The 26,417-nt window shown below is 39.7% G+C and overlaps 1 protein-coding gene across 7 annotated transcripts in view; it reads right to left on the reverse strand.

The window, feature by feature from the left end:
* Tlk2 (tousled like kinase 2) overlaps positions 1 to 26,417 on the reverse strand; it is a 99,267-nt gene that overhangs the window by 33,998 nt on the left and 38,852 nt on the right. For 5 of the 7 annotated variants that reach the window (XM_085829485.1, XM_021178493.3, XM_021178491.3 and 2 more), the window contains 6 exons: positions 26,024 to 26,191; positions 10,110 to 10,205; positions 8,911 to 9,003; positions 3,617 to 3,727; positions 2,900 to 3,036; positions 909 to 1,061 (listed from right to left, as the gene is read on the reverse strand). In XM_085829485.1, the coding sequence (XP_085685611.1) occupies positions 909 to 1,061; positions 2,900 to 3,036; positions 3,617 to 3,727; positions 8,911 to 9,003; positions 10,110 to 10,205; positions 26,024 to 26,191 (758 nt within the window). The remainder of the gene's footprint in view (positions 1 to 908; positions 1,062 to 2,899; positions 3,037 to 3,616; positions 3,728 to 8,910; positions 9,004 to 10,109; positions 10,206 to 26,023; positions 26,192 to 26,417) is intronic. The other 2 variants (XM_085829484.1, XM_029483035.2) reach the window with 1 other exon arrangement.

Here is a 26,417-nt window from a genome sequence, read left to right on the forward strand (position 1 = left end):
CTTACTTCTAAGTTTGTGTTAACTGAGTACTCTTTTAGCCAATAAAGAGCATTCTAAAATATTAGCCAGATCATCTTCATGAGACAATATCAATTACCATAAAATGATACAAATTTATTTTAACCTAGAGCTACACATACATGAAAATTATTAGTGATATATTTATTATCAACAGGCAAACAAAGTATATGTTGTCCAGAAGTAACAGTACCTTTTCTTTCTCATTTCAAACTTTCTGGCTATAAAAATCAGCTAATATATCTTTTTTTTTTAAAGATATTTTCTTCATTTACATTTCAAATGCTATCCCAAAGATCCCCTATACCCTCCCCCCACCCTGCTCCCCCACCCACTCACTCCCACTTCTTGGCCCTGGCGTTCCCCTGTCCTGAGGCATATAAAGTTTGCTAGACCAAGGGGCCTCTCTTCCCAATGATGGCTGACCAGGCCATCCTCTGCTACATATGCAGCTAGAGACACGAGCTCTGGGGAGTACGGATTAGTTCGTATTGTTGTTCCACCTATAGGGTTGCAGATCCCTTCAGCTCCTTGGGTACTTTCTCTAGCTCCTCCATTGGGGGCCCTGTGTTCCATCCAATAGCTGACTGTGAGCATCCACTTCTGTATTTGCCAGACACTGGCATAGCCTCATATGAGACAGCTATATCAGGGTCCTTTCAGCAAAATCTTGATGGCATATGCAATAGTGTCTGCGTTTGGTGGCTGATTATGGGATGGACCAGCTAATATATCTTATATAGCTTTTGAGTTGAACAAATCCATTCACATGTCTATAAAAATAAAAATTTAAACCCCAGGGACCTCTTTCAAAGTGTTTCCACAGATATTCAACAAGGTACCTGTATTGGAGAAAAGGGGTATTTCATTTTATAGCATCAAGAACATACGTTTCATTTTCAGCTCCATTAGTCTTGCTTTTCCGTTGTTTCTGCTCATTGGTTGCAGGAGGGGCCTGACCCATGGCAGGGGGTTTCCGTTTTGCTAACATTTTCCGTTGCCTTTCTATCTCTTCTCTCTGTGAATTTATCCTTTCCTGTTGCCTAGAAATATAAAGAATATGACACAGAAGGTAAATAAATTCCACTGCTGTGGAATTCATGTGAACAACTTTTCACCTGCATGTCTGACAGACTTCATGAGTGCTAAGCGTGCCTCGTGGAAGAGAGATTTGTGCTTAGCCTTCAGTCAGTGGCAATGTTGTTGGAAGGAGCCTGTACTTTAAGGAACTAGTTATGACAATGACTGAAAGGTAAGGGAAAGTGATAAATACCTGCTAGGACCTTACAGACTTGAAAGGAACAATTTTCAGATTCCCTTTTAAAAGCTAAGAAAATAAAATCTGTATTACATTAGGAAAAGTTGGTATGAAATGTCCACCCTATGAGAAGTCCTGAGTGCCTTGCAATCTTAACTCTGTTAATTACCATACAACAATAATGTTGAAAAACTATATATAGTACACTGGCCTAGCGCACTGGAGTTTGGCTAAGAGGTTTCTTTTGTTTGTTTATTTTTGTTTTTCTAGACAGAGTTTCTCTGTGTAGCCCTGGCTGCCCTGAACTTGCTGGTCTCAAACTCCAGACCTGCCTCTGCCTCCCAAGTGTTGGGCTTAAAAGCGTGCGCCACCAAGCCTGGCTAAAGAATTTTCTAAACAATCTCATTATATATCTTAATTGGCAACTAATCATCCTATCTTAGATTCAGTCTGTGCACACTATGCAGCTGAAGCTACACTAATAAGAGATTTGAGCAGCAAACCCTCTGACTCCACACTCATGAACACAGAATGGGCAATTTGTGCTTCTTGGTCAAGGTGTCCTGGGATGGCATGCCTTGGTATGACAGACAGCCTTAGTATTAGTACACTTCAGCTGCACAGGTCTGCCTCACTCATAGGGAAGATGCTACTCTGCTTTCCTTTCTGGATATTATCTCATGTGACAGCCTTTTCTTATTAAAACAAACAAAGCCGGGTGTGGTGGCGCACGCCTTTGATCCCAGCACTCGGGAGGCAGAGGCAGGTGGATTTCTGAGTTCGAGGCCAGCCTGATCTACAGAGTGAGTTCCAGGACAGCCAGGGCTACACAGAGAAACCCTGTCTCAAACAACAAACAAACAAACAAAACCCCAAACCACATATTTGGTATATTTACAAAGCAAAAAAACTCTTGAACTAAGTTTGAAGTTGATGTTTCATCGGTATTTATTACATATAGCATCAATATTTGTACTTTTCTTTCGGGACTCAATCTTTTACGGTTCGTTGTCACTCACAAGTAGTAACATGTTCTCCTCTCCAATTCATATTAAACAATCTATTTCAACAGAGAAAAGTGAGGAAGAAAACCTAAGTCCTAACTGTGGCCTGGAGGTCAAAAGTTAAGAGACTGTCCTGAATGGACATGCAGCCGATTTAGCTCAATGGTACAGTGCTTGCCCACCAAGCAGGAGACCCTAGTTTCAATCCTTATTACAGAAAATAAGTTAATTATTAGTAATAAGAATATAATGCCGCCACATATCTTCCAGTCTTAGATGAAACTGACCTAACAAATCAAAATAAATAAAGCTAAAAGACCAGTATTAGATATATAACTCAAGACAGACAGACAGACAGACAGAGTTTGTCTGTTTTGTTTTTGAGATGGGGGTTTTCATCATGTAAGCTGGGCTGGCCTGAATTTGCTTTGTAGCCTAGACTGGCTTTGAACTAGAGATCTGCCTACCTGCATCTGCCTGAGTGCTGGGATTAAAGGCATGAGCCGCTACCACCTGGCAATCCTACATTTTTTTTTTAAAAACCAACTATAATTACAGAAAACCTTAAAAATCCAAATACATTTAAAATTCCTCTACTTAATCCTGGCAGCTGACTTACTTGATGAGGTTTTGGAAAGCATAACCATCTGTCCACTGCTCAGTAAACGAGGCTCCATGCCGGACAGTAGTAAAGTGGCCTAATCGCAATCGGTCCTGCATGCTCTTATCTCTGCACGCCATCTTCTCTTGTTTTGACTGAAGTAAAAGGAACAAAACAATAATTAGCATTTTTACAAACTGATAATTATAGTATTATCAAGGAAAATACTGTTGATAAATCATATATCATCTCAAAGGGGGAGAGAAGAGAAGGGATAGAAGGAAGAAGGGAGGGGAGGAGGCATCCAACACCTGAAATAAACTCAACAGAAACAAACTATCAAACTCATACGCAAAGAAATAGAGTCAGAAATCATGTCCATATTATCACCTGAAGAATCTAGGTCTGGTGTACATGCAAGGAAAAAAAACTCTAGCTGTCATAAGAACTTTATTCCTCAGAAATTCTACATTTCAATATGTTTATCTCAGTTAAGAAAGTGTTGACAATGGCTGGAGAGATGGCTCTGAGGTTGAGAGCACTGACTGCTCTTCCAAAGGTCATTCCCAGCAACCACATGGTGGCTCACAACCATCTCTTATGGTATCCGACACCCTCTTCTGGTGTGCAGGCATATATGCAGGCAGAACACTGTGTACAGAATAAATAAATGTTTAAAAAGTGACACACACTAAAACCCCTTAGGACATACACTCCAGGCTCATTGTCACTAACCTTTTCTATAAGGAGCTTCTTGCTCATGGTGACACATCTATTTAATCGTTCCTTGTATTTCTCTAGCATCTTTTGCTGTTCATCTATCTGTCGTCTCAAATCACAGTTGGCCTTCAATGGGAAAAGGTTTTAAAATTAGTTTTAAGGAAGATAGATTAGCAGAAAATACTTTCTAAGAAGAGAAAAAAATCATTACTATTTGCTTTGTAAGTCTGTCTCTATAAAGGAAATACTTCACCCCTTTAATCAATCCTTATGTTACTATGTAAGTGTTGTTTATGTAAGAGTCATTCTGTTTTTGGTGGTGCTATGGAATCAATCCAAGACCTTGAGTAAGTATGCTAAACATGTGTTGACCAAGGACCTACATACCAAGCTTATTTCTAAAGAGAAAAGGAACATGAGTTCTCATGGATGATTCTCCCCAGAGAAGCCCAGACATTCATTCATGCCCACACCAACCAGAAATAAGAAGATCTTGCTTCAAGAATATGAGAATGCACATATAGATAATTTAGCTGTGGTCAGAATCTTACAGGATGGGCTAAATACTTTGAAACACTCAAGGTTCCTAAAACAACAGAGAGAGAAAGAACCACTAACCCAAGGCCAAATTTGACTTCAAAATTTCTGAATTTATCACTCAGTTATTAAACAATAAAATTTCCTGACTTTTTTCAGCTTTAAAAAAAAAAAAGGAAGGAAAGAAGGAAGGAAAGAAAAAAGATGGTGTGTGTATATGTGTGTGTGTGTGTGTCTGGGTGTTTTGCCTGCACATTAGTCTGTGCGTTACATGCATGCCTTCCAAGACCAGGAGAAGCCACTGGATTCCCTGGATTGGAGTTAGAGATGCTTGTGAGCCACCACATAGTTACTAGGAAAGCAAATCTGGATTTTCTGAAAGATCAGCAATTGTCCTTAACCAATAAGCAATCTCTCCAGTGTCTTTTGTTGTTTTTGTTTTTTTAAGACAGGAGCTCACCCTGTAGGATGTACTAGAAATATTACACACCAGGCCTTGTGAACTACAGAGATCTGCCTATCTCTGAGACCCAAGTATAGAGATTAAAGGTGTGTGACAACTCAGCTTCAGTTTTAAAGCAGCCTGTGTCAAACAGTTTCCCATTGTAAATATATCTACTCTCTATACTGGCATACCTGTTATTACTACAGAATCCTATAGACCATGTTATCAAAGGAAAAGTCTTACTGCACTTAGGTAAGTGTGACTATCTAATTCATATTGTAAAACCTTTAAGCAAAAGACCAAGAATGTCTATACAAAATCTAATCTACTTCTGGAAGGTGAATGTTCTCACCAAGTCTTCTGTGGCCATGTAAAGTTGTGGTTTCTAACATCAACAGTTTCTACAAGTCCATGCTGGGAGTAAGAGCTGGCTGACAGTACCCAATGCAGTCATACCCAACATCTTACTAAAGTGGGAAAATGCATGATGAACTTTTATTTCTGAAAGTAAATTAAAAAAAAATTTTTTTTTCTTGAGAAATTGCCTAGATCAGATTGGCTTGTAGGCACGTTTATGGTTGACTGCAGGAGACCCAGACCAAAGAGGACTCTACCATCCCTATGGAAACGGTCCTGAGCTATGTAAGAAGGCTAATTACACGTGTGTCAATGAGCCATCCAACAAGCAGTGTTCTTTTATGCTTCTGCTTCCCATTCTAAACTCCTCCAAGTTTCTGCCTTTGGTTTCTGCCCTGACTTCCCTCAGTGAGCCTGGGAATGTAAGTCAAATAGACTTTCATCCTTTTTGTTGTTGGTCAGAATGTTTTGTAACAACAGAAAGAGAACTGGAAGGGGCCCTGAGTCAGTCTCTAGAAGACAAGCAAGGAATCAAGTAGGAAAAAAGGATCATGAGTAGGTAGAAGATGAGGGTGAAGGACAAAGGGACCTAAAAGTAAAGCTGAGTTAGAGTTTGAGTTGTCCCCCACATTCCACCATCTCAATATGGATCTCTCTCCAACACTGTCCCCCATCATGTACACAAGTGCTCTGCCACTGAGCTACACCCATCATCTTGACAAATGGTCAGGCGATAGAGAAGTATAAGTAAAGCCACAATCCCTGTCAAGTCCTAAGAAGCTGCGCTGGACTTAACTCTGAGACTGGAGTTTGACTAAGGATTTTTTAGAAAGACAATCTCACTATAAATCTTAGCTGTCAACTCAATTAGCATCCAAGTGGACCAAAAACAAAAAACAACTCCACGGGGCTGGAAAGATATCTCAGTGAGTAAGAGTGCTTGTTACATACTCTTAAGACCTTCGTTCAAACCCTCAACACCAATATAAAAAGCCAGACACAGCTGTGTACACCTTTGCTCCCAGCACTGTGAAGGACAGAGGAAGAAACACACTAAGGCTAGTTCCAGGGAGAAGATTGCTGTTTCAAAGGAAAAGAAGTGCAAAATTAGAATGCCATATGCCCTTTTGATCTCCCAACACATGTGCATACAAAACACACACACACAAGCAAACAACCAAAATGTAAGTAAGACTGTTGCTTAAAAATAAATGGCTTTTCTCATTCGAATATGAGGAAACAACTATGAATAAGGAGGCCCAAGGAATGTAATTCTGATGAGGAATGAGAACATCAGTTTGAAGATGCAGGCAATGTGACACACAGCTTTAATTTCAGCACTAAAGAAGACCCAATCATTAAATAAAAAAAAAAATGGTGGGTCAGTGTTGACAAATTCTATATTCAAAGCACATTCTGGGCTTCATCGGGATAAAGTTGGGCATCTCCTTCCCAGAACTGGCTGCTGGACATGCAATGGACAAATACTCCATACTTTCCAGAAGTTTGTGGCCAAGTAGCTCTGGGGGGAAAATGGAAGGGTTAAAATGGTTCAAACCTACATTGGGAACAAGAATCCAGGTCTCCTTATAGAGCAGAGCACCTTGACCTGTGTGTGGTCAATGTGCCTTTTAGTAAGCAAGGGACATTCCTGTTATAGAAAACAAAGAACTGGGCTAGGGAGATGGCTCAGTGGGTAAGAGCATTGACTGCTCTTCTGAAGGTCCTGAGTCCAAATCCCAGCAACCATACGGTGGCTCACAAATACTAGTAATAAAATCTGACGCCCTCTTCTGGTGTGTCTGAAGTCAGCTACAGTGTACATTGGGCCAGATCTAGCAGGGACTGAGCCAATGGAGTTGACCGGAAGAAGCGGGGCTGACTGGAGCGAATAGAGGTTCTAAAAAATTTTAAATTCCCAACAAACACATGAAGGCTCACAACCATCTGTACAGCTACAGTGTACTCATATACATAAAATAAATAAATAAACCTTAAAAAAACAAAACAAACAAACAAACAAAAAACCAAAAAACTGAAGACAGAAAATCAAATATGCTTGAGTTGTATTGTGTATGCAATTTGAGTGCTCTCAACTTTTTTTTGTAAGGATAGATAGTCTCTGGGATTTATAGATTCTGTCTTGCTTCAATGTGGAGTCAAAATGATGTAGCAAAGTCTACAAATATTCTGTTTCTCTAAAGAACATAATATCAAAGATTCAGGGTCTTGTCACCCTAGCTAGGTGTCCCAACATATGCACTGGCACATTCCTCTGAAGAAACAATGCACTAAGAAAAATCAGAGCTTGCAGAATCTGCTAAACTTTTAGCCAATAGAATAAAGGAAGCCAAAGAAAAATTGCAGGCACAAACCGCCAAGAGATACCAGCTGACTTTTAGAGCTACTTGTAAGTCTGAGTCCAGGCAAAAATATAAATTTCTTAGACTAATAAATACTTGAAGATGGCTCAGTGGGTTAAGCCTGACAGTTTGAATCCTTTCAATCTCAGGGATTCCCACCGAAGAGAAGAAGTGTCTCCTTAAGGCTCTGCTCTGACCTCTATACATAACCCAAAGCACATGAATGCTGACGCACACAAACTACCTTTTAAAAAAAGTAATGAACAAGCCGGACAGTGGCGGTGCACGCCTTTAATCCCAGCACTTGGGAGGCAGAGGTAGGCGGATTTCTGAGTTTGAGGCCAGCCTGGTCTACAAAGTAAGTTCCAGGACGGCCAGCGCTACACAGAGCAATCCTACCTCGAAAAAACAAAACAAAACAAAACAAAACAGTAATGAATAGCTTCCTGGGATACATTAGACCCTGTCTCAAAAAAAGTAAAGCTACGAGCTAGAGACACAGCAGTTAAGAGCACCAACTGCTCTAGCAGTGGACCCAGGATTGAATCTCAGCCACCACATGGCAGCTCACAATCATCTGTAACTCCAATTGTAGAGTGCAATGCCCTCTCAAAGGGTAACAGAAAGATACATGGTGTAGGCAAAATACCCATACATAAAGTTGAAAAAAACAAAAATAAGTAAAAATAAATGATTAGATACTAAATCAAGGAAAAGTGGGGGGGGGGAGGAAGAGAAAGAAAGGTAAATATGAATATATACATTAGGGTATATTGGGCATGGTAACACTGGCTTATTATTCCAGTACTTAGGAAGCCATGACAGGAGGATTATAAATTGAAGGCCAGTTTAGGCTACACAGTGGGACTCAGCCATGTACACACGCACACATGGTGCAGAAAACCAAAGATCCAGAATGAGCTGAAAAGGTCCCAAAAACACAGCTTTTGAAAATGTAAGAAATGGGACTGGAGATGGCTCAGCAGTTAAAAGCACTTATTGCTCTTGAAAAGGACCCATATTCAATTCCCAGTACCCCACAACAGTGGCTCACTAACTACCTCTGGTTTTAAGGAATCCAATGCCCTCTTTTGAGCCCCATGGTCTCCTGCATGTATATAGTATGAGGTATGTGGCATGTATAGGAATAACCAGTAAATCGTTTAACATTGTGAAAGCCAGGTGTGGTGTTGTACACTTTAAGTCTAACACTCAGAGGAGGCAGAGGTAAAGGCAGGCATCACTGAGAGTCTGAGGCTAGCTTAATCTAGACACTAAGTTTTAGGGCAGTCAAGCAACAGAGGAAGACCATGTCTCAGAAGAAAAATTTAAAAAGCAAGAATATAAAAATGACTATTTTCAAATGGTAAAAATGTGAAACTTAATCCAATAGTTCTATATGAACTACAACCCCACATATTTACTTCTCTAACATAAAGCCAAATATCAAAATACTACTCTGCAAATTCTCCGACTTAAAGCAGGTATTTAGACTATGATTCAGTTCCTGTGTTAATTGGCTATCATAATTATCCACAACGTGCACATGATCCAAGTGTACAGGAGTGGTGCTTGTTATAAAGTCTCTTGCATACCCTTATACTTACTCTTAATAAATCATCTATTCTTCCTTCCTTCTTCTCTAAGTCAGAGTTCTTACTGTTTTCTAGTGCAGAGATTTTTTCTATTGTGAGGTCAGACTACAAAGACAAAAGCAAACAAATTTAGAATTAGTCACAAAGCATTACATGCCATCACATTTTCCTTGCTTTTTGGAAGCAGCACTTGCTAACATCAATAGCTGCACAGGTAACTCAGGAAATGAATCTGCTTTCCTCACCCCATCCTCCAAACCTTAGCCACATCCACAACACTTGTACTGCAATAACATTGCTTCTGGAATTAACTATACAAATTCTCACAATACTGTACATTGAATAAAAATTATGCAACACCATAGAACTGAAATCAGATTTGACTAGAAAGGATTTTAGGAGACGGGATGCAGTTTTGAGGAGCAAGTGTGCCCCCTAGTGGAAACAGAAAGAAAGAAGAAAGGAAAAAAAGTTCTGAGTGCTCAACTATCTAGGATTCTTCAATGTCCAAACACTGGTGGTTCCAATAAAATAAAAATCTTTTATAGAGTTCTTAACTGACAAGCATCCTGTGTTGAGAGGAACACAGACAAGAACACCCAATAACCTAACTTAGAAAAACACAGTTGGAGCAAAGATCTACTATCCTTTTAAAATATAATTTCCTTTTTTTTTTTTTCTTTTTCATTTCCTTACTTTCCTGGGACAGTCTGAGCTGGCCTTGAAAACAAGATCCTCTTGCCTTAGTCTTCAAACTGCTGGGATTTACGGGCACATGAAACACCATGTTAATGTTTAGAAGAGTCTCTGTCAGAAAATTTCTCAAGACTGTTTAAGGAAGAAATTTTATTGGTATAACATTTTCAAAGTACAGGAAATAAACTACTTTCTTAAAATTAACATTTATTGAAAGCCTACTGTCACCACTGCCTAAGGTGATTGGAATTACTCTAATTTTGCATTAAATGCAAACAGTAGAGCCATAATTTGCACTTAGGCCCAGAAGCCTTCAAAATGTATGCTCTTGTCTTCATACCATGCTGCAGCAAAATCATGCCTACCACAACAGTAAAGAAAAGCCTGTTAAAATTCCTTCCAAAGGACCAGAAATACTAAACAATGGGGTCTAGTCAAAGGTAAAGGGAAGAGTTACAGACTTTCTATATGGTTAGGTCTATTCCTGAATATAGCTCTACAGTGTCCCCACCTACCTGGGTCTGTCTGTGCTGGATGGAGATCTGTTTTTGGGAGCTGCAAGAATGTTCTGTATTGCCAGAACCCGTAGAAGAAGGACTGTTTTGTTGAGCCTATAATAAAAGTACATCACCAATCACAGGAAAGTTTTGCATCTTTCTCCATAAGTGTGTATGAATAGAAACATTTACCTCTTTATAAGACAAACCTTTCTAATGCAAGTCAGAAGTCATGACCAAGAGGAAAATAAAACAAGTTAAATATGAAATCCAAAAGCTGGATATGGTACCTTCATGTTTCTGAAGGTAAGCTTGAAATAATCAAATGATCATAAATTATTTTATACACAAATTACAAATTGGGTAGTTATTTCTATAATTTGTTTTGCATGTAAGTTTCAATGTGCCTTTGTCAGAAAAAGTGAGTGATATATACAACACAGGGGACAAACACATAGTCCAAGTAGAAAGGACTGTGAAATGAAATTGTAAACGGCTCTGCTCTTTAGAGCACTTACTGCTTACACAGGACCCGAGTTCAGTTCTCAGCAGCCACACCAAGTGGCTCATAACTCTCTCTAACTCCAGTTCCAGGGAAGCTGACATCCTCATCTTCTCAGGCCCCTGCACGCACATGGTGCACATAAACTCACACAAGTGTGCAGTGTGCACATACATACTGACTAAGAATGAGTGAATGAGCAAACAAGATTTAAGAAGGAGAACAAAAATAAATGAACAAAGCTTTAAAATAGAATTGGAAATACTCATGAAAGTCTCAAGTTCAAAAATACCCACGGGCAGAGAAATATTCAAAATTCTGGGTTGTTCATAATACTTCTACTTGCTGAGCTGACATATGAGCACACTTTGTGTGTGTGTGAGTGTGCGCGTGCAGGTGCGTATGCCAGAGGTCAAAGTTGAGTGTCTTCCTCTATCAAAATATAAGGTAGAGAGACCTTATTCTTTGAGACAGGGCCTATCTTTGTATCTGAAGTTCACTGATCTGGTAAGACTAGCTGTCCTGCATGCTTCAGGGATCCTCTTGTTTCTGTCTGCCCAGTCCTCTGATTATAGGTATATCATACCTAGCTTTTCACTTGGATATTGAGGATTTAAACTTAGGTCTCCATGCTTGAACATGGCTTTCTGAGTCATTTCCCCAGATCATATTTTAAATGACAGTGTGTGAGGTATGGTGGGTCATTTGTTGTTGCTTTGAGTGGTGCTAAGGACAAGACCCCACCTTGCATATGCTAGGTAAGTACTTTACTACTAACTGACAGCTCCAGCCCAAAGTAAGTTTTAAATTTATATGATTTAGCCAGGCGGTGGTGGCACACACCTTTAATTCCAGCACTTGGGAGGCAGAGGCATGTGGAACTCTTGAGTTTTGAGGCCAGCCTGGTTTGTAGAGTGAACTCCAGGACAGTCAATGCTACACAGAGAAATCTTGTCTTGAAAAACAAGATAAAAACAAAAAAACAAAACAAAATAAAACAACAACAACAAAAAGAGGTGGAGAAATAATTAAGGAACAACATCCAATATCAATTTCTGGCCTCCACATGTACCAACATAGGTACCTGTGTACAGATACAAACATGCATACATATGCACAAAAATTTCTATTAAAGTGATGATTATTATTTTTATTTTACAGACAAAAAATTTTAAGTGAAACCTAGCACTTATGAAAAGTTATCAAGCTAGTTAAATGAAGTAGAGACCCCAGGCTGTGTGCATTCACAACAATTATTAACAAGCTAAAGAATTCACACAAATAATTTCTCTTAGGGACTTATGCTGTGACCTTTTTAAGGCAGGTCATTTCATTAGGCCTCCTTTTCGATGATGATGAGGAGGAGGAGGAGGAGGAGGAGGAGTCTATCAGATTCTGGGGTCCTGGAGTTACAAGTGTTTGTGAGCTGCCCAATATAGATACCTGAAACTAAACTCTGGTCCTCTGAAAGAACAACAGTGCTCCTAAGCACTGAGCCATTTCTCCCCACATTGCCAGGTACATCACAATCTTTTGTTTTTGTTTCTTATTTTTATAGAATATAAAGACTATATCTAGTATGTGTGTGTGTGTGTGTATATATATAAAATAATATATATATACATATATATATATATATATATTAGAATATATAGAAAGACAGTGCTTCTCTATATATCCTTGGCTGAACCCAAACTTAAAACCTTCTAGCCTCTAATTTCTGAGTGTCTAGATTACAGATGTCTATACCTGGTCTACAAACAGTCCCTTTTATGTATTCATGTCATAACAATTTATTGAGTACCTGCAATGTCTCAGCACAGGGTTAAGAACTATTAGCATATGGGCAAGGGAATTGAACACAATCCACACCCTAGTCTACCTAAAGGGAGTTTATAATTAAAAGTAAATTTTATCTGGTGGTACAGGCCTATAATCTTAGCTATTTGAGGCCAAGGCAGGAGAATCACAACTTCAAGGCAATCTAGCCAATTCAGCCCCACCCCCAACCCCATATCAGAATAAAAGGAAGAAACTGAAAAGTGTGAATGTGTCAGTTACTGAGTTCACCTAGGAAGTACAAGGCCCAAGGCTCACTATTCAACAGTGAAAGAAAAAGTAGGCACTCAATAAATATTTGTTGGAATAAACTGTTGACTCATGTGTGTAAACTCAGTTTATGGGAGGTTAAAGGTCACAAGTTCAAGGTCATTTTCAGTCAGTGTTACTAGGAACTACATGGCACCATCTCTTAAAAACAAAACAACCCACAGGACAATGGTGGTGTACGTCTTTAAACCCAGCACTCAGTAAACAGAGGCAGGTGGATCTTAGTTCGAGGCCAGCCTGGTCCTCAGCATAGCTAGGACTACACAGAGAAACCTGTCTCAAAAAGAAAAAAAAAAAAAAAAAAATTCCCAAACTCAAACAAATAACAAGAGCAACAACAAAAAGCCAAGAACAATAAACTTAAGAAAGACAAGTTAAATGACCACAAACAAGCTAAGCATACGGTGCATGCCTGCAGTTCCGGTACTTGGAGGGTAAAGGCAGAAGGACAATAAGAAGTTCACCGTCATTCTTAGCTACATAGAAAGCCCAGACCTAAGTAGGGTACATGAGACCCTATTTCAGGGGAAAGAGGAAGGGGGGAGAGATTATAACTATAATGCCATCAATTCCAGAGGCAGAAATAGGAGAATCAGGAGATCAAGACTCATATGGGCTTGTCTCAGAGGTGGAGGTCGGGGTGCTGCTACAGAAAGAGGCGTGTGTATCAGTAAGGTAAAATTATTATAGTCCAGAAGCACTCACAGCATTTACAGTCAACTGACTGTTGATGGGGTAGCATGATAATTAAGTGGGTGAAACATAGTCTTTGTGACAAGTGCTGTGGTAATTAAATACCTACCCACAAAAGAATAAAGGTAAATTCTTTTCCTTAAATCACCCAAAATTTAAAACAAAATATATGGCAGACTTAAATGCAACAGCTAAAAACATAGCATACTTAGAAGAAAGTATAGAACTAAAATGTATAGCCTTGGATTAGAAAACTCCTTCTTAGATCTAACCAATAGCATAAATAACAGAAGGGAAATGGATATTTTGGACAACTTCTGTTCTTCAAAAGACCCCATGTGCGGCTAGAGAGACAGCTGAGGGATACGCTAGGCACACATGAAGTTGTGAGTTCAATTATGAGCAGCACCCAAGGAAGGACACGACACAGAATCACAGCCCTCTGCCCGCCAATATATGAGAGGAATATTTGGTAAGGGCCTTCAGCCGGACTATCACAGAACCCTCTTATATTTCAACATTAAAGATAACCTGAATTTAGAAAGGCGTGGGGGATGGGGGGAAGGTGAGCTGCTTAATTGTGTAGAGGTTCCTGTCACCAAGCCTGATAACAAACGTTCCATGCCCAGAGCCCACATGGCAGGAGAGATCAGAATCCCTAAATGGTCCTCTGACCACACTTCCACCCTTCCACACACACAATTCTCATTTTTTAAAAGAGCAATGGAATTCAGTACATATTTCACCAAAGATACATAAATGACTACTAACTATAACAACCAAATAAAACAAAAAATAAAACAAAGTATTTACTTGTGAGATATAAATGAAAATCACAATGTACTCTCTAAGTTAAGGAAAAGTGTCTTACTGATGGGGAACATGAAGTAGTGTACCTGCTATGGGAAAAAAAATTCCGTCAATTCCTCAAAAGTAGCTACCAAATGACCCAGTAAAATCATCTCTGAGCATACCTAAGGAAATGAAAACGTACACAGAAGCAGCTTTCATATGAATGCTACAGCAATGTAATTTCTAAGATCCAAATATTTCTAACAATCCAAATCCATATCAGTTGGCGAAAGAGTAAATAAAGCCCACAGCAATAGGAACACCAGAAACAATGGTCGTATTTACCAATGTTCCACGTACGGAAAGTCATGGAGCCAGGACTGGGAGTAGGGCTCAGCTGTACAGCATATGCTTAGCATGTGCCAAGACTTAGGGTCATTCCCAGCACATATACATGCACACATGATGACACAGAAAAACAAATTCACTAGGCTATTACAATAATCAAAGGAAATGAAGCAAGCAATACTTAGGATACTGAGGCCATGAATTCCAAACCAGCTTGGACTAAATTTATGTTTAAGACCCTGTCTCAACCCAAAACATATAATAAAAAAGGAGAAAGCTATCTATTATCATTTGATGAAGTGACTACTGAGCCAATTTCCTACTTCAAAAATTATTTGTAGCCAGACAGAGGCAGGCAGATCTGAGTTAGAGGCCAACCTGAGCTACAGAGCAAGTTCCAGGATAGCTAGGGACACACAGAGAAATCCTGACTGGAAAAATAAAAAATATAATAAAATAAAGCTGAAGAAGCGGCTTAGGAGTTAATAGTGTACTCTTCCAGAGTGTGGGAGTTAGGTTCTCAGCACCCATGTAGACACTTGCTACAGTTCCAGGGTACCTGACACCACTAGGAACCTGCACTCATGTATACATACCTCTCAGATACACATATATACATAATTTAAAATAAAGATAAATCTTTACAAAAAGTAAAACTGAGCAGTGAAGGGGTTGGCTCAGTGAAAATGCTTGCTGAATTCAGATCCCTAGAAATCGCTCAACAGCCAGTCTAGGCAATTGTTCAACTCTATGTTCAGTGAGAGGCCCTGTCACAAAAAAATAAAGTCAAAGTTATACAGTAAAACACCACACCCAACATTTACTTCTGGCCTCTAATGCTCTTATACACATGTGCACAAAGATACACATACTACACACACACACAATTAAAAATAAAATTGACAACTAACACTTTCCAAGCATGTACAAGAGCTTATTTGTATTCTTGGTATTAATGGGGGTGGGGAGGAATTTTTGAACTTTGTATAGGGCTGGATAAATAGCTCAGCAGTTAAGAGCACTGACTCTTCTTCCAGAGGTCCTGAGTTCAATTCCCAGCAACCACATGGTGACTCACAACCATTTGTAATGGGATCAAATGCCCTCTCCTGGTGTGTCTGAAGACAGAGACAGTGTACTCACATAAAATGAATAATAAATCTTAAAAAAAAATCTGTATAAACCAGGAGTAGTGTTGCACACCTATAAATGCCATATTTAAGTGGAAAAGAGTGAAAGTTCAAGGTCACCCTTGCTAGACAGCTCACGGAGCCTAAGCCACACACCTTAAATAGGCCAGGGGAACATTGCGGTCTCTGCCCAGCAGTTGAGTACAGCCTCTGGGTCCATTTGGCACCAAGGCAAGAAGTATATTAAAGTAATATACTTAGCTCCAAGTGGAGCTAAAGATTGACCCAAGCCTCATGTATGCTAGGCACGCTCTGCCATTGAACCTTTTCTCCAAGCACCTGTATCTTTATATTAGACTAAAGGTTAGCAAGAAGTCAAGAGATGGTGAAGAAGTGAAAAAAAAGTCTGAACAGAAGCTGGAGAAAATGATAAATACACAGAGTGACATCAAGACTTGACAGAGACCAGTGAAACATATCTTAAAGCACAGACCAAGGGAAAACATGGTGTGTCTAATATTGATTCAGGAGAACTGAATGGATTTACAAAGAGCCAATTTGTTTACTAGAATTTAGAATATGAGGCAATGTCACAGGAGAGAAGGGAATACCAAGATTGTTTGGGAGTAAACTGTCCTTACAGGAAGAAAAGCATTCCATGAACTATGCAGAAAAGGAAAAGTAAGATTTATGAAGACTGGAAGTGGAATATGAAAAGGCTATACAACAATGGATTGGTTTTGACTTTGAGAACAGGGAAACATTCCTTGAAACACTAAATTAGTGTGTATTAGCATATAGATACCAGGAAATTTACCTGGGACTGATTTAGGGTAGCCAAATAAATACTGGGAAATACTGACATGCCTGCCAAGAACACAATGGAAAATTCTTAAGATAAAATACTACATATCTCTGTAAAGTGCAACACAATATAGATCCATGAAAAACAAAAAGATGCCTAAAAACAATGTGTGTGTAGGGGGTTAGGGGATGAGCCTAGACTGAAGGATTACGATGACTTTCATCAACATAAATTTTCTTTCATGAAGCTTAGGACTTTGTATGGTGATGGATACACATACATATATGTAAATGTTTAGAAGATACACGAGAATGATACAGTTCAACCTCCTGTGAGCTGCCGTGTGTGAGTGGAAAACGAAAGGGAGTGTGGGAGGTGGGGTTTCATCTTTTTATATAAGCATACATTTTTCTTAAAAACTGAAAATAATTATTTGATGGTACTGGCTAATTCTCAATTGCTGTATATAGTGATACTGTCTTACCATTTTCCACTGTTTGGTATTTTTTCAATTTCTCAAAATGAATTTCCCAGAATGGTGGGAAAGATGGGAATTCTGCAGTTTTAGAAATGTTACATTAGTTTGGTGTTGGATCTTTCAAAAATAATGTTATTTATTTTATGCACATTGCTATGCTTTTGCCTGTATGTCTGTATGAGGTTGTCAGATCTTGGAATTACAGACAGTTGTGAGCTGCCATGTGGATGCTGGGAATTGAACTCGGGTCCTCTGGAAAAACATTTAGTGCTCAACTACTGAGCCATCTCTTTAGCCCCAATGCTAGATTTTTACTGAAAATATTTCTTAAAAAATGACCAACAATGACTGAGACTTGGTACTCTCTATATATATTTTATTAAAATTTAAAATGACAACAAAAGACAGAAAGGAGAACAGTGGGGGAATGGATTCTTAGTCAAATGCCTGGCATACAGAAATAAAGACCTGAATTCATGCCCTAAGTACTCATACAAAAAACTGGGTGTAGCAGTGCAGCCTTCTGTATACATACCACACTCATATACACATCTTTTTTAAACAAAGAGAAAATACCTACATAGTTTTAAAGGAGCTTTCAAAGAAACAGTAGGTTGGCATTAAGAGTTTTAAAAGGCCGGGCGTGGGGGTGCACGCCTTTAATCCCAGCACTCAGGAGGCAAAGGCAGGCGAATTTCTGAGTTCGAGGTCAGCCTGGTCTACAAAGTGAGTTCCAGGATAGCCAGGGCTACACAGAGAAACCCTGTCTCGAAAAAAACAAAAACAAACAAACAAACAAAAAAAATCATAAACAAAAAAAAAAGTTTTAAAAGGCTGAAGAGATGGTTTTGTGGGTAGAATGTTTGCCATGCAAGCATGAAGAAGCTAGGCAGAACATGTCTGTAGCCCCAATGTTAGGGCCAGAAACAGGAGGATACTGGAGGCTCACTGGCCAGTCTTGTGAGAGACCCTGTCTCAAAATAAATAAGACAGACAGACAGATGGGTGGAAACAGAATCAAGGAAGACTTCCCAGTATCAACCCTAGCCTTTTCATGTATTCATATGGACATACATACAGACAAAGGTTTAAAACCAGATCCACTAGACTTTGACAACAAGAATTATTTAATTCAATGAAAACTAAATCAGTAACTACAACTGTTTCTCTCAGTGAATCCAATAAAAATCATTTGGCTTTTGCAATGCCCAACAATGAAACAACTGTAATATTATAATGTTCCTTAATAGTTTTCAGGCCTTAGAATAATTTGCATAACAAAGTCTCAATTATAGCTAAAATGACAAATTTATATACATAATATGAGCATCTGAAAAGATTGGGTGAAAACAAGATTATGTTAAATAAATCCTTCATAGTGGGGGGAAAATGGAACTAAAAAAAATTTTACACACACACACACAGAGTATATATATGAGTACACTGTAGCTGTCTTCAGACACACCAGAAGAGGGCATCGGGTCCCATTACAGATGGTTGTGAGCCACCATGTGGTTGCTGGGTATTGAACTCACTCAGGACCTTTGGAAGAGCAGTCAGTTAGTTTGTCTCTGTATCTCAGCCCTGAAAATGGAACTTTTTAAAGATTGTTACGGCTGGAAAAGTGGCTCAGTGATTAAGAGCACACTGGCTGCTCTTCCAGAGGGCCTGGGTTCAACTCCCAGCACTACATGGCAGCTCACAACCACCTTTAACTCCAGTTCCAGGGGAACATCTTTTTCTCTTCTGCAGACAGTGCACACATGTGGTGCACAGACATGCATGCAGACAAAACACTCAAATACATGAACTATAAATACATCTTCAACTGGGTGTGGTAGTGCGTGCCTTTAATCCTTGGAAAGGCAGATCTTTGAATTCAAGGCCAATCTGATATATGGAGTGAGTTGCAGGACAGCCAGGGGTACACAGAAAAACCCAGTCTCATAAATAGACAGGTACATAGGTTGGTAGGGAGGAGAGGGCAGGGGAGGGGAGGGGAGGGGAGGGGAGGGGAGGGGAGGGGAGGGGAGGGGAGGGGAGGGAGGGAAGGAGGGAGGGAGGGAAATAAGTAAATATTGATTGATTGATTGATTGACTGACTGATTACATAAGAGACATTAACTGAAGCAAAGGTGAAAATCTCAAATATAACCTGTCAGCAGTGGCTATCTCCCCTAGGAGCCTGAAAAAAGATTTGCATTTTCCCCATTGTTTTACGGTCTTGTGAATTGTACAAATGGAGTATTTTTACAATTTAGAAGATTATATACTATGACTTAACATTTCCTATTTTAAACATGAGATTACATAATAATTTAATATCCATCTCTGAGTTTGGGATATAGTTCAGTGAGAGTGCTTGCCTAACAAAATAAGGCTTAGCCAGGTGTGGTGGCACACACCTTAAGTCCCAGGAGGCAAGAAGCAAATGGATCTCTGTGAGAGATCAGCCTGGTCTATACAGTGAGTTCCAGGACAGCCAGAATTACACAATAAAATCCAGTTTCAACCCCAGCCCATCCCCCAAAAAGATAAGGCATGATTTAATTCCAATCACACACACACAAAAATGAACTCTGAATTTTCTATCATGTTACTTTTACAAACAGACGGTTTTCATTGCTAGTTTTCACACACACGCATCTAAAACTCCTTTTACTATATGGCATTCTAACATATAAATGTATTATAATTCATTTTACCAATTCCTTTATGAAGAATGCCCTTATTAATTTATGCAACATGTAATTACATTGAGTTCCTATCACAGTAAATTCCACAGGATACTGGAGATATAAATTAGGCAGTTTTGACCTAACAGCTGACATTTCAGAGTAAGGAGTCAGGCACAGTACATTTTACTGCAGCTAAGCTATTGATATGAGTCAACAGAGTGGGGCCTAAGAGCTAGTTAGGGGAGAGGAAGGCAGTGAGGACTTATAATGTGCTCAAGCTGGGTTCTCTAGTAGAGTTCCTTGAAACAGAGAACAGAAGGTATATTGACATCTTAGGGGGAGAACGCTAAGGCAAGAGCAAGTATAAGCTAGATATAGAGGTACAGACCTCTTAACTCTCTAGCACTTAGAGGGTGGAGGCAGGAGGAACAGGAATTCAAGGTTAGCCTTGGCTATATAGTAAGTTTAAAGCTAACATGGAATACCCAAGACTGTTTTAAAACCTTCACCCTCAAAAGTGCAAAGGCTTTAACTAACAACAAAACTGGTAGTACTTAAAGTAGTCAGTCTGAATGCGACTTGGTAAGAAAAGCAGCAAGGGATGGGGGCAGGACAAGCCAAGCAGGGCCATTTTAAGGACTTGTGAAACAGAGGCGGCACATATGGACTGGGGTTCAGTAGTATTGGGAGCTACTGAGGAAACTAAAAGAACAAATAGAGGGGCAAGGAGTCCAGTTAGGCTGAAATCTCAACAGGGGGATAAAAATTTCAGCTACAGTGGCAATAGTGAATAGAATTAAGTGGAGGAATTCAGGGCATATTCTGAAGGTAAGATCATTAATATTTACTGCTCCTGGCTATAGGGTTAAATTCGAAGAGATAAGAATAAATGTTAAGGCAAAAAAAGAGGAAGAGCAGACAATACTCAGATATGTAAAACTGCAGAAGTGGGTGATGAGTGGGGAGTTAGAATGCCAAAACACTTTGAAAGCTGATACACTTGGACAGAAAAAGAAGGTGCCACTGACTGGAGGCAACTGGCTATTCAGGTCTGGAATTCAGGGCAGAGAGATCTGACTACAGAGAGAATCTTGAAAGTCTTTTGCACACAGGTGAAAGGGTTTAATGTCAAACTAGGTGAGATAAGTGGAAAATGGAGGTAGATAAAAGAATCTTTAGCCTGAGTTCTACAACATCCCAGTGTGTAGAGACAGAAGCAAGGAAGCAATAATAGAGTAAGTAATAGAGGCCAAGGTGAGAGTGTGTGCTGGCTAACAAACTGTGCTGGATAAGCTCTGACCACTGATCTCTAGGTTTAGCAATGTGGAAGCCACACACTTACACACAGAGAAGGAAAACTGCCTTCAGACTTCGGTAATTACAAACAAGAGCTGGCTCAGCAGCTAAGAGCACTTGGTACTTTTGCAAAGGACCTGGATTTGTTCCCAGCACCCACAAGGTGGCTCAAAGTCATCTGTAACTTCAGGAAAACTGACATCATCTCCTGACCTCTGAGGGTACCAGACACACGTGGGACAAATACATACATGCAGGTACAACACTCATACACATAAACTAAATATCTCTACAACAAAAGCCTCACAACAATTCTCTCTGTAGTGTTGTAGGAACAGAGTTTGTAACCCAAATATGTATGAATTTAACACAAGTGCATTACCAATTTCTCCAAATAATTGCACCAATTAATTTCTAGTCAATACAAAACTGTGAATGTTTTTAAACTAAAACCTAAGTAGACAACTATCAAATTTCTATTTTTAAGATTAATTTCTACTGTATATGTATGAGTGCATTATATATATGTGTATATCTGAATACCACCCATGTGCCTGGTACCCTCTGTGGCTTCAAGAGGGTTCTGGATCTCTTGGAACTAGACTTACAGCGGACTATAAGCCATGTGGGTGCTGGGAATCAAACCTGGGCTCTCTGTAAAAGTAGTATGTATTCTTAATCTATTAAACCATGTCTTCAGCCCAATGTAGAATTTCTTAATATCTGTTAAAAGTCATCTTCTTAGCAAAGTATGGTTGTGCATGCCTCTAATTCCAGCACTCTGGAGGCAGAGGCAAGAGGGTGGATCTCTGAGTTCAAGGCCATCCTGGTCTATAGAGCAAGTTCCAGGACAGCCAGGAATATATAGAGAGACCCTGTCTCAAAATACAAAAGCAAAAACAACAAAAAAGTTATCTTCTAATACTATAGTTCTTTATGACCTAAGTTTTGAGTTAGTAGGCATTTGGCTTTTTCTTTCCCATAAAGCCACCTTTGCCCTTCTGTTCCCTGCCTATCTTTACTGATTTATATATAATACTTGCTGTATATTAAAGTTAACTGTTTCACATGGTTTTTTTTAAATCAAATTTCTCCCATCAAACTCACAGCATTTTATTTTTTTTTTAAAGATCGATTTATTTATTGTATGTAAGTACACTATGTAGCTGTCTTCAGACACCCCAGAAGAGGGCATCAGATCTCATTATAGAAGGTTGTGAGCCACCATGTGGTTACTGGGATTTGAACTCAGGGCCTTTGGAAGAGCAGTCGGTGCTCTTAACCGCTGAACCATCTCTCTGGCCCTCACATTTGTTTTTTATATTACTAAGAAGCAAAGACAAAAAGAAGTATATCAAAACACCTGGCACTGGGGTTCTGTATGTTTGAAATATTTCTTCCAACATGATCTTTTGGTTACTCTGCAGCACGAGGATACTCTAGCTCGGCCTGACAGCCTAAAAGTACTGACAGCACTGAGTAGGTAGCCCTTCTAATGTACTCACTCATATCCCTTGTCCCATATCCCTTTGGATTACATCAGGGAATAGTGGGAATGCTGATCAAAATTCTATGTATCTAACTATACAGTGGACATACAGTAAAAATGTATAGAATAAATGAGGCATCCTCTGGAATCGGAAGCAATTCATATGACAAAGAAGAAAAGTAGGCTGGAGAGATGAATTAGCAGGTAGAGTGCTTGCCATAGAACCATAGAATCTGAGTTTCAAGTTTGGATCCCTAGCACTCAACATAAAAGGCCAGGCATGACTTTCTCTGTGTAGCCCTGGCTGTCCTAGAACTCACTCTGAAGACCAGGCTGGCCTTGAACTCACAGAGATCCACCTGCCTCTGACTCCTAGTGCTGGGATTAAAGGCGTGCACTACCACAGCCCAGCCTGCACATTCACACTCATAATCTAAACAGTGAAAGATAGGTAAAGAAATACAGGCAAATCCCTAGAGCTCACTGGCCAGCCAGTCAGTCAGTCTACCCAACTGATAAATTCCATGGAAGTCAAAAGTATAGAAATACCCTTATGCTAATATCTATGTGTGTATCCATACATGAGCAAACAACTCATGCAAAAGAAAAAGAACAAATGGTTTTGCCTATGAAAGTCAGGTCTATAATGGAGTGCCAGGAAGTGAGTGGTAGCACACTCTGTTAGTCCCAGCACTGGACGGAAGAGGCAGGCGGTGAGTTTGAGGCCAGCCTAGTCTACATAATGAGTTCCAGGACAGCCAGGACTACACAGAGAAACCTTGTCTCAAAGGAAAAAAAAAAAAACCCAAACCAAACAGATCTGTAAAAGCTAGACAGTGGGATAAAGAAGCAATATGACAGCGTGCCTGCATTCACAACCCTCAAAAAAAAATCTATTTAAATACTTTTCTATTGGAAGCAAAGCTACAATAGTTCTAAAAAAGTATCCCACAACATCAGGGCAATGTGACTGAAATATCTATCTGTCAGCCGATGGCCAGTTAGGTCAGTGCCCCTTCTTCCACGCCCAGATGACACGCATTATTCCAGAAGCAACACTTGGCTCAGGAGGACCACCTCCCTCAGTCTGAGGGGATCATTTGTAAGTATGGTTGCTTCCTTCCTTCAACTTTCAACCAAGCTTTCAAGAAGTATTTCAAATAGTTCATGATTCCCTAACCCAGCTAACTCTTTCATTATTTTTATTTTCTTCCTTAAGATAGTCAACAGAGATGGCTCAGTAGTTAAGAGTATTCACTGGGGCTGCTGAGATGGCTCAACAGTTAAGAGCACTGACTGCTCTTCCGAAGGTCCTTAGTTCAAATCCCAGCAACCACATGGTGGCTCCCAACCATCTGTAAGGAGATCTGATGCCCTCTTCTGGAGTGTCTGAAGTCAGCTATAGTGTACTTGGATATAATAATAACTAAATCTTAAAAAAAAAAGAGTATTCACTGGCTGCTCGTTCAGGACACAGGTTGGACCCAGAATCCACATCAAGAAACTCACAACCGGGCTGGTGAGATGGCTCAATGGGTAAGAGCACCTGACTGCTCTTCCGAAGGTCTGGAGTTCAAATCCCAGCAACCACATGGTGGCTCACAACCATCCTTAACGAGATCTGACTCCCTTTTCTGGAGTGTCTGAAGACAGCTACAATGTACTTACATATAATAAATAAATAAATAAATCTTTAAAAATAAATAACAAAGTTAAAAAAAAAAAAAAGAAAGAAACTCACAACCATCTATAACACTTCTGGCACTGTGAGCAACAAGCAAGCCCAGGTACATACACATAACATGCAGACAAAACACTCTTAAAAAAATTTTTGAAATAGCCAACACTTCCCACTGCCTTTCCAGATTGTGTGGGTTAATGATTTTTAATATTCTCTATAGAACCAATAGCCAGGAAGTCTTCTAACTATAGAAAATGACCAAGAGGTGAACATGGAATTGGTGGTAACTTCTTTTCTGACAGACAGGTGCTCTTGCTAGATATTCCACAGGTGGCACATACCTGTAACTCTAGCACTCAAAAGGCTAAAGCAGGACTCCCTCCAGTTTGAGGGTAGTGAAGGCTATATGATGAGTTTCAGGCCCACCTAGGCTGCCATGTGAGAGCCCGTCTCAAAAGAATGGGGGTGGGGGTGGGACAATAGGGCCAACTCGTACATCACACCTTCATTGGCAAAAACACATAAACTAAGAAAAATTATGGTAAATAACATGGAGTCAGTATTTTAAACCATTTAAATCCCTGTCTCTCTATTCTAGAGACAGAGTTCTCATTTAGCCCAGGCTGGCCTCAAGCTTACTATATTCAGTGATAACCTTCAACTGATGATTATCACTGTATCTTATGAATCTCTTACTTCTCAGGCACTGTGACTGCAAACACATCCATACCAATGTGCCCAGTTCTATGTGGTACTGGGAACTGAATCTGGGCAAATACTCTACCAATTAAGCTGAACCCTCAACCTGAATACATACTCCTTGAAGAGAGAGACAAAGGGGCTGGAGATGGCTAAGCAGTGAAGGGTACTTGATGCTCTACAGAGTACTTGAGTTCAATTTCCCAACACACGCTCTAGGGAGACTCTAGGTAACTCACATTACCTACCTAACTCCAGCTCCAAGGGAACCCGCAATCCCCTTTTGATTCCCAGGGGTACCAGCACACTAGTACACAATACACATGTAGATACACACATGAATAAATTAAAAAACATCTTTAATTGGTCTGGAGAGAAGCCTTAGTAGTTAGAGCAGTAACTACCTTTCCAGAGATCTTGAGTTCAATTCCCAGCAACCACAAGGTGGCTCACAACCATCTGTAATGGGATCTGATGCCCTCCCTGCCTTCTGGTGTGTCTGCAGAGAGTGACAGTGTACTCACATACATAAAATAATTATTTTTTAAAAATACTTAAAGAAGAGAAGTTGAAATGAACAAACAGAACAGTCCTTTTAAAAAGGAACATATAATACTCGAGAATGAGAAGACAGGAGAGGGGACCATCTTCATACACAGGGGAATACCCTCTTTACAATGCCTGCCCACAGAAAGAATAAAATTACACTATTCAAGAATTACCTTACATAAATGTTAGGTAGAATTTAGTGATTCTTCAGTTAGATGAAATTTTGTCTAAAACAGAATCTGAATTTTCTTTACTTTTTGTCAACCTAAGATCACATTTTCCTTCCCATGTATACTCAAGACTTGGGCAGAGCAGCCTCTCTTGAGAGGTTCAACCCCAGGGACTGAGTAAGAAGTAATAAGGAAGAGCTGGAGAGATGGCTCAGTAGGTAAGAGCTGTGCTGCTCTTACAGAAGGCTCAAGTTTAGTTCTCAGCACACAGCTGGATGGCTCACAACCACCTTTAACTCAAGCTCCAGGAGATTTAACAACTATCTTCTGGACTCTGGGTACTCACTCACACATGCATGTATACCCACACAGGCATACCCATATACATGTAATTTTCAAAGTAAATTTAAAAAATTTTAAATTGACAACATTTTTAAATAATGAAAGAACGAAAACATCCTCTCTAGAAATTCAGAAGAATAAACATCTTTAAGCACGTAGCCTTCTACTTACAGAGACGAAAGTGAAGCAGAGGCCAGCTCCCCGTGGCGCTAACTGCTCTGTGTCAAGTCTCGGTTTTGCTAACATCACTGACATGAGGGTGGGCAGAGCAGACTGCTCTTCTGAGGCCTCCTTTGCTGCACTGCCATCTAAACCATACAGAGGCTGTTCTGCTCGACGCTGGAAAACATTAAAGAGAACACACAGCTGATGTAAGAAAAGATAATCGGTACTGACAACATGCAACAGGTTTCAATAGGCATGGTACACAAAACACCTCTGAAAACAGAGTGCAACAACATGGCCACCATCTTCAAACCTGAGTAAAGACCTTACTCAGATTATATAAAAGACGTTCTAATGATTCAATTTTACAAAACTCTCAATGTTCAGATTACTTTGTATT

The sequence above is a fragment of the Mus caroli genome, unplaced genomic scaffold, assembly GCF_978045245.1.
Source record: "Mus caroli unplaced genomic scaffold, Mus_caroli_1 scaffold_13, whole genome shotgun sequence".
NCBI lineage: Eukaryota > Metazoa > Chordata > Mammalia > Rodentia > Muridae > Mus > Mus caroli.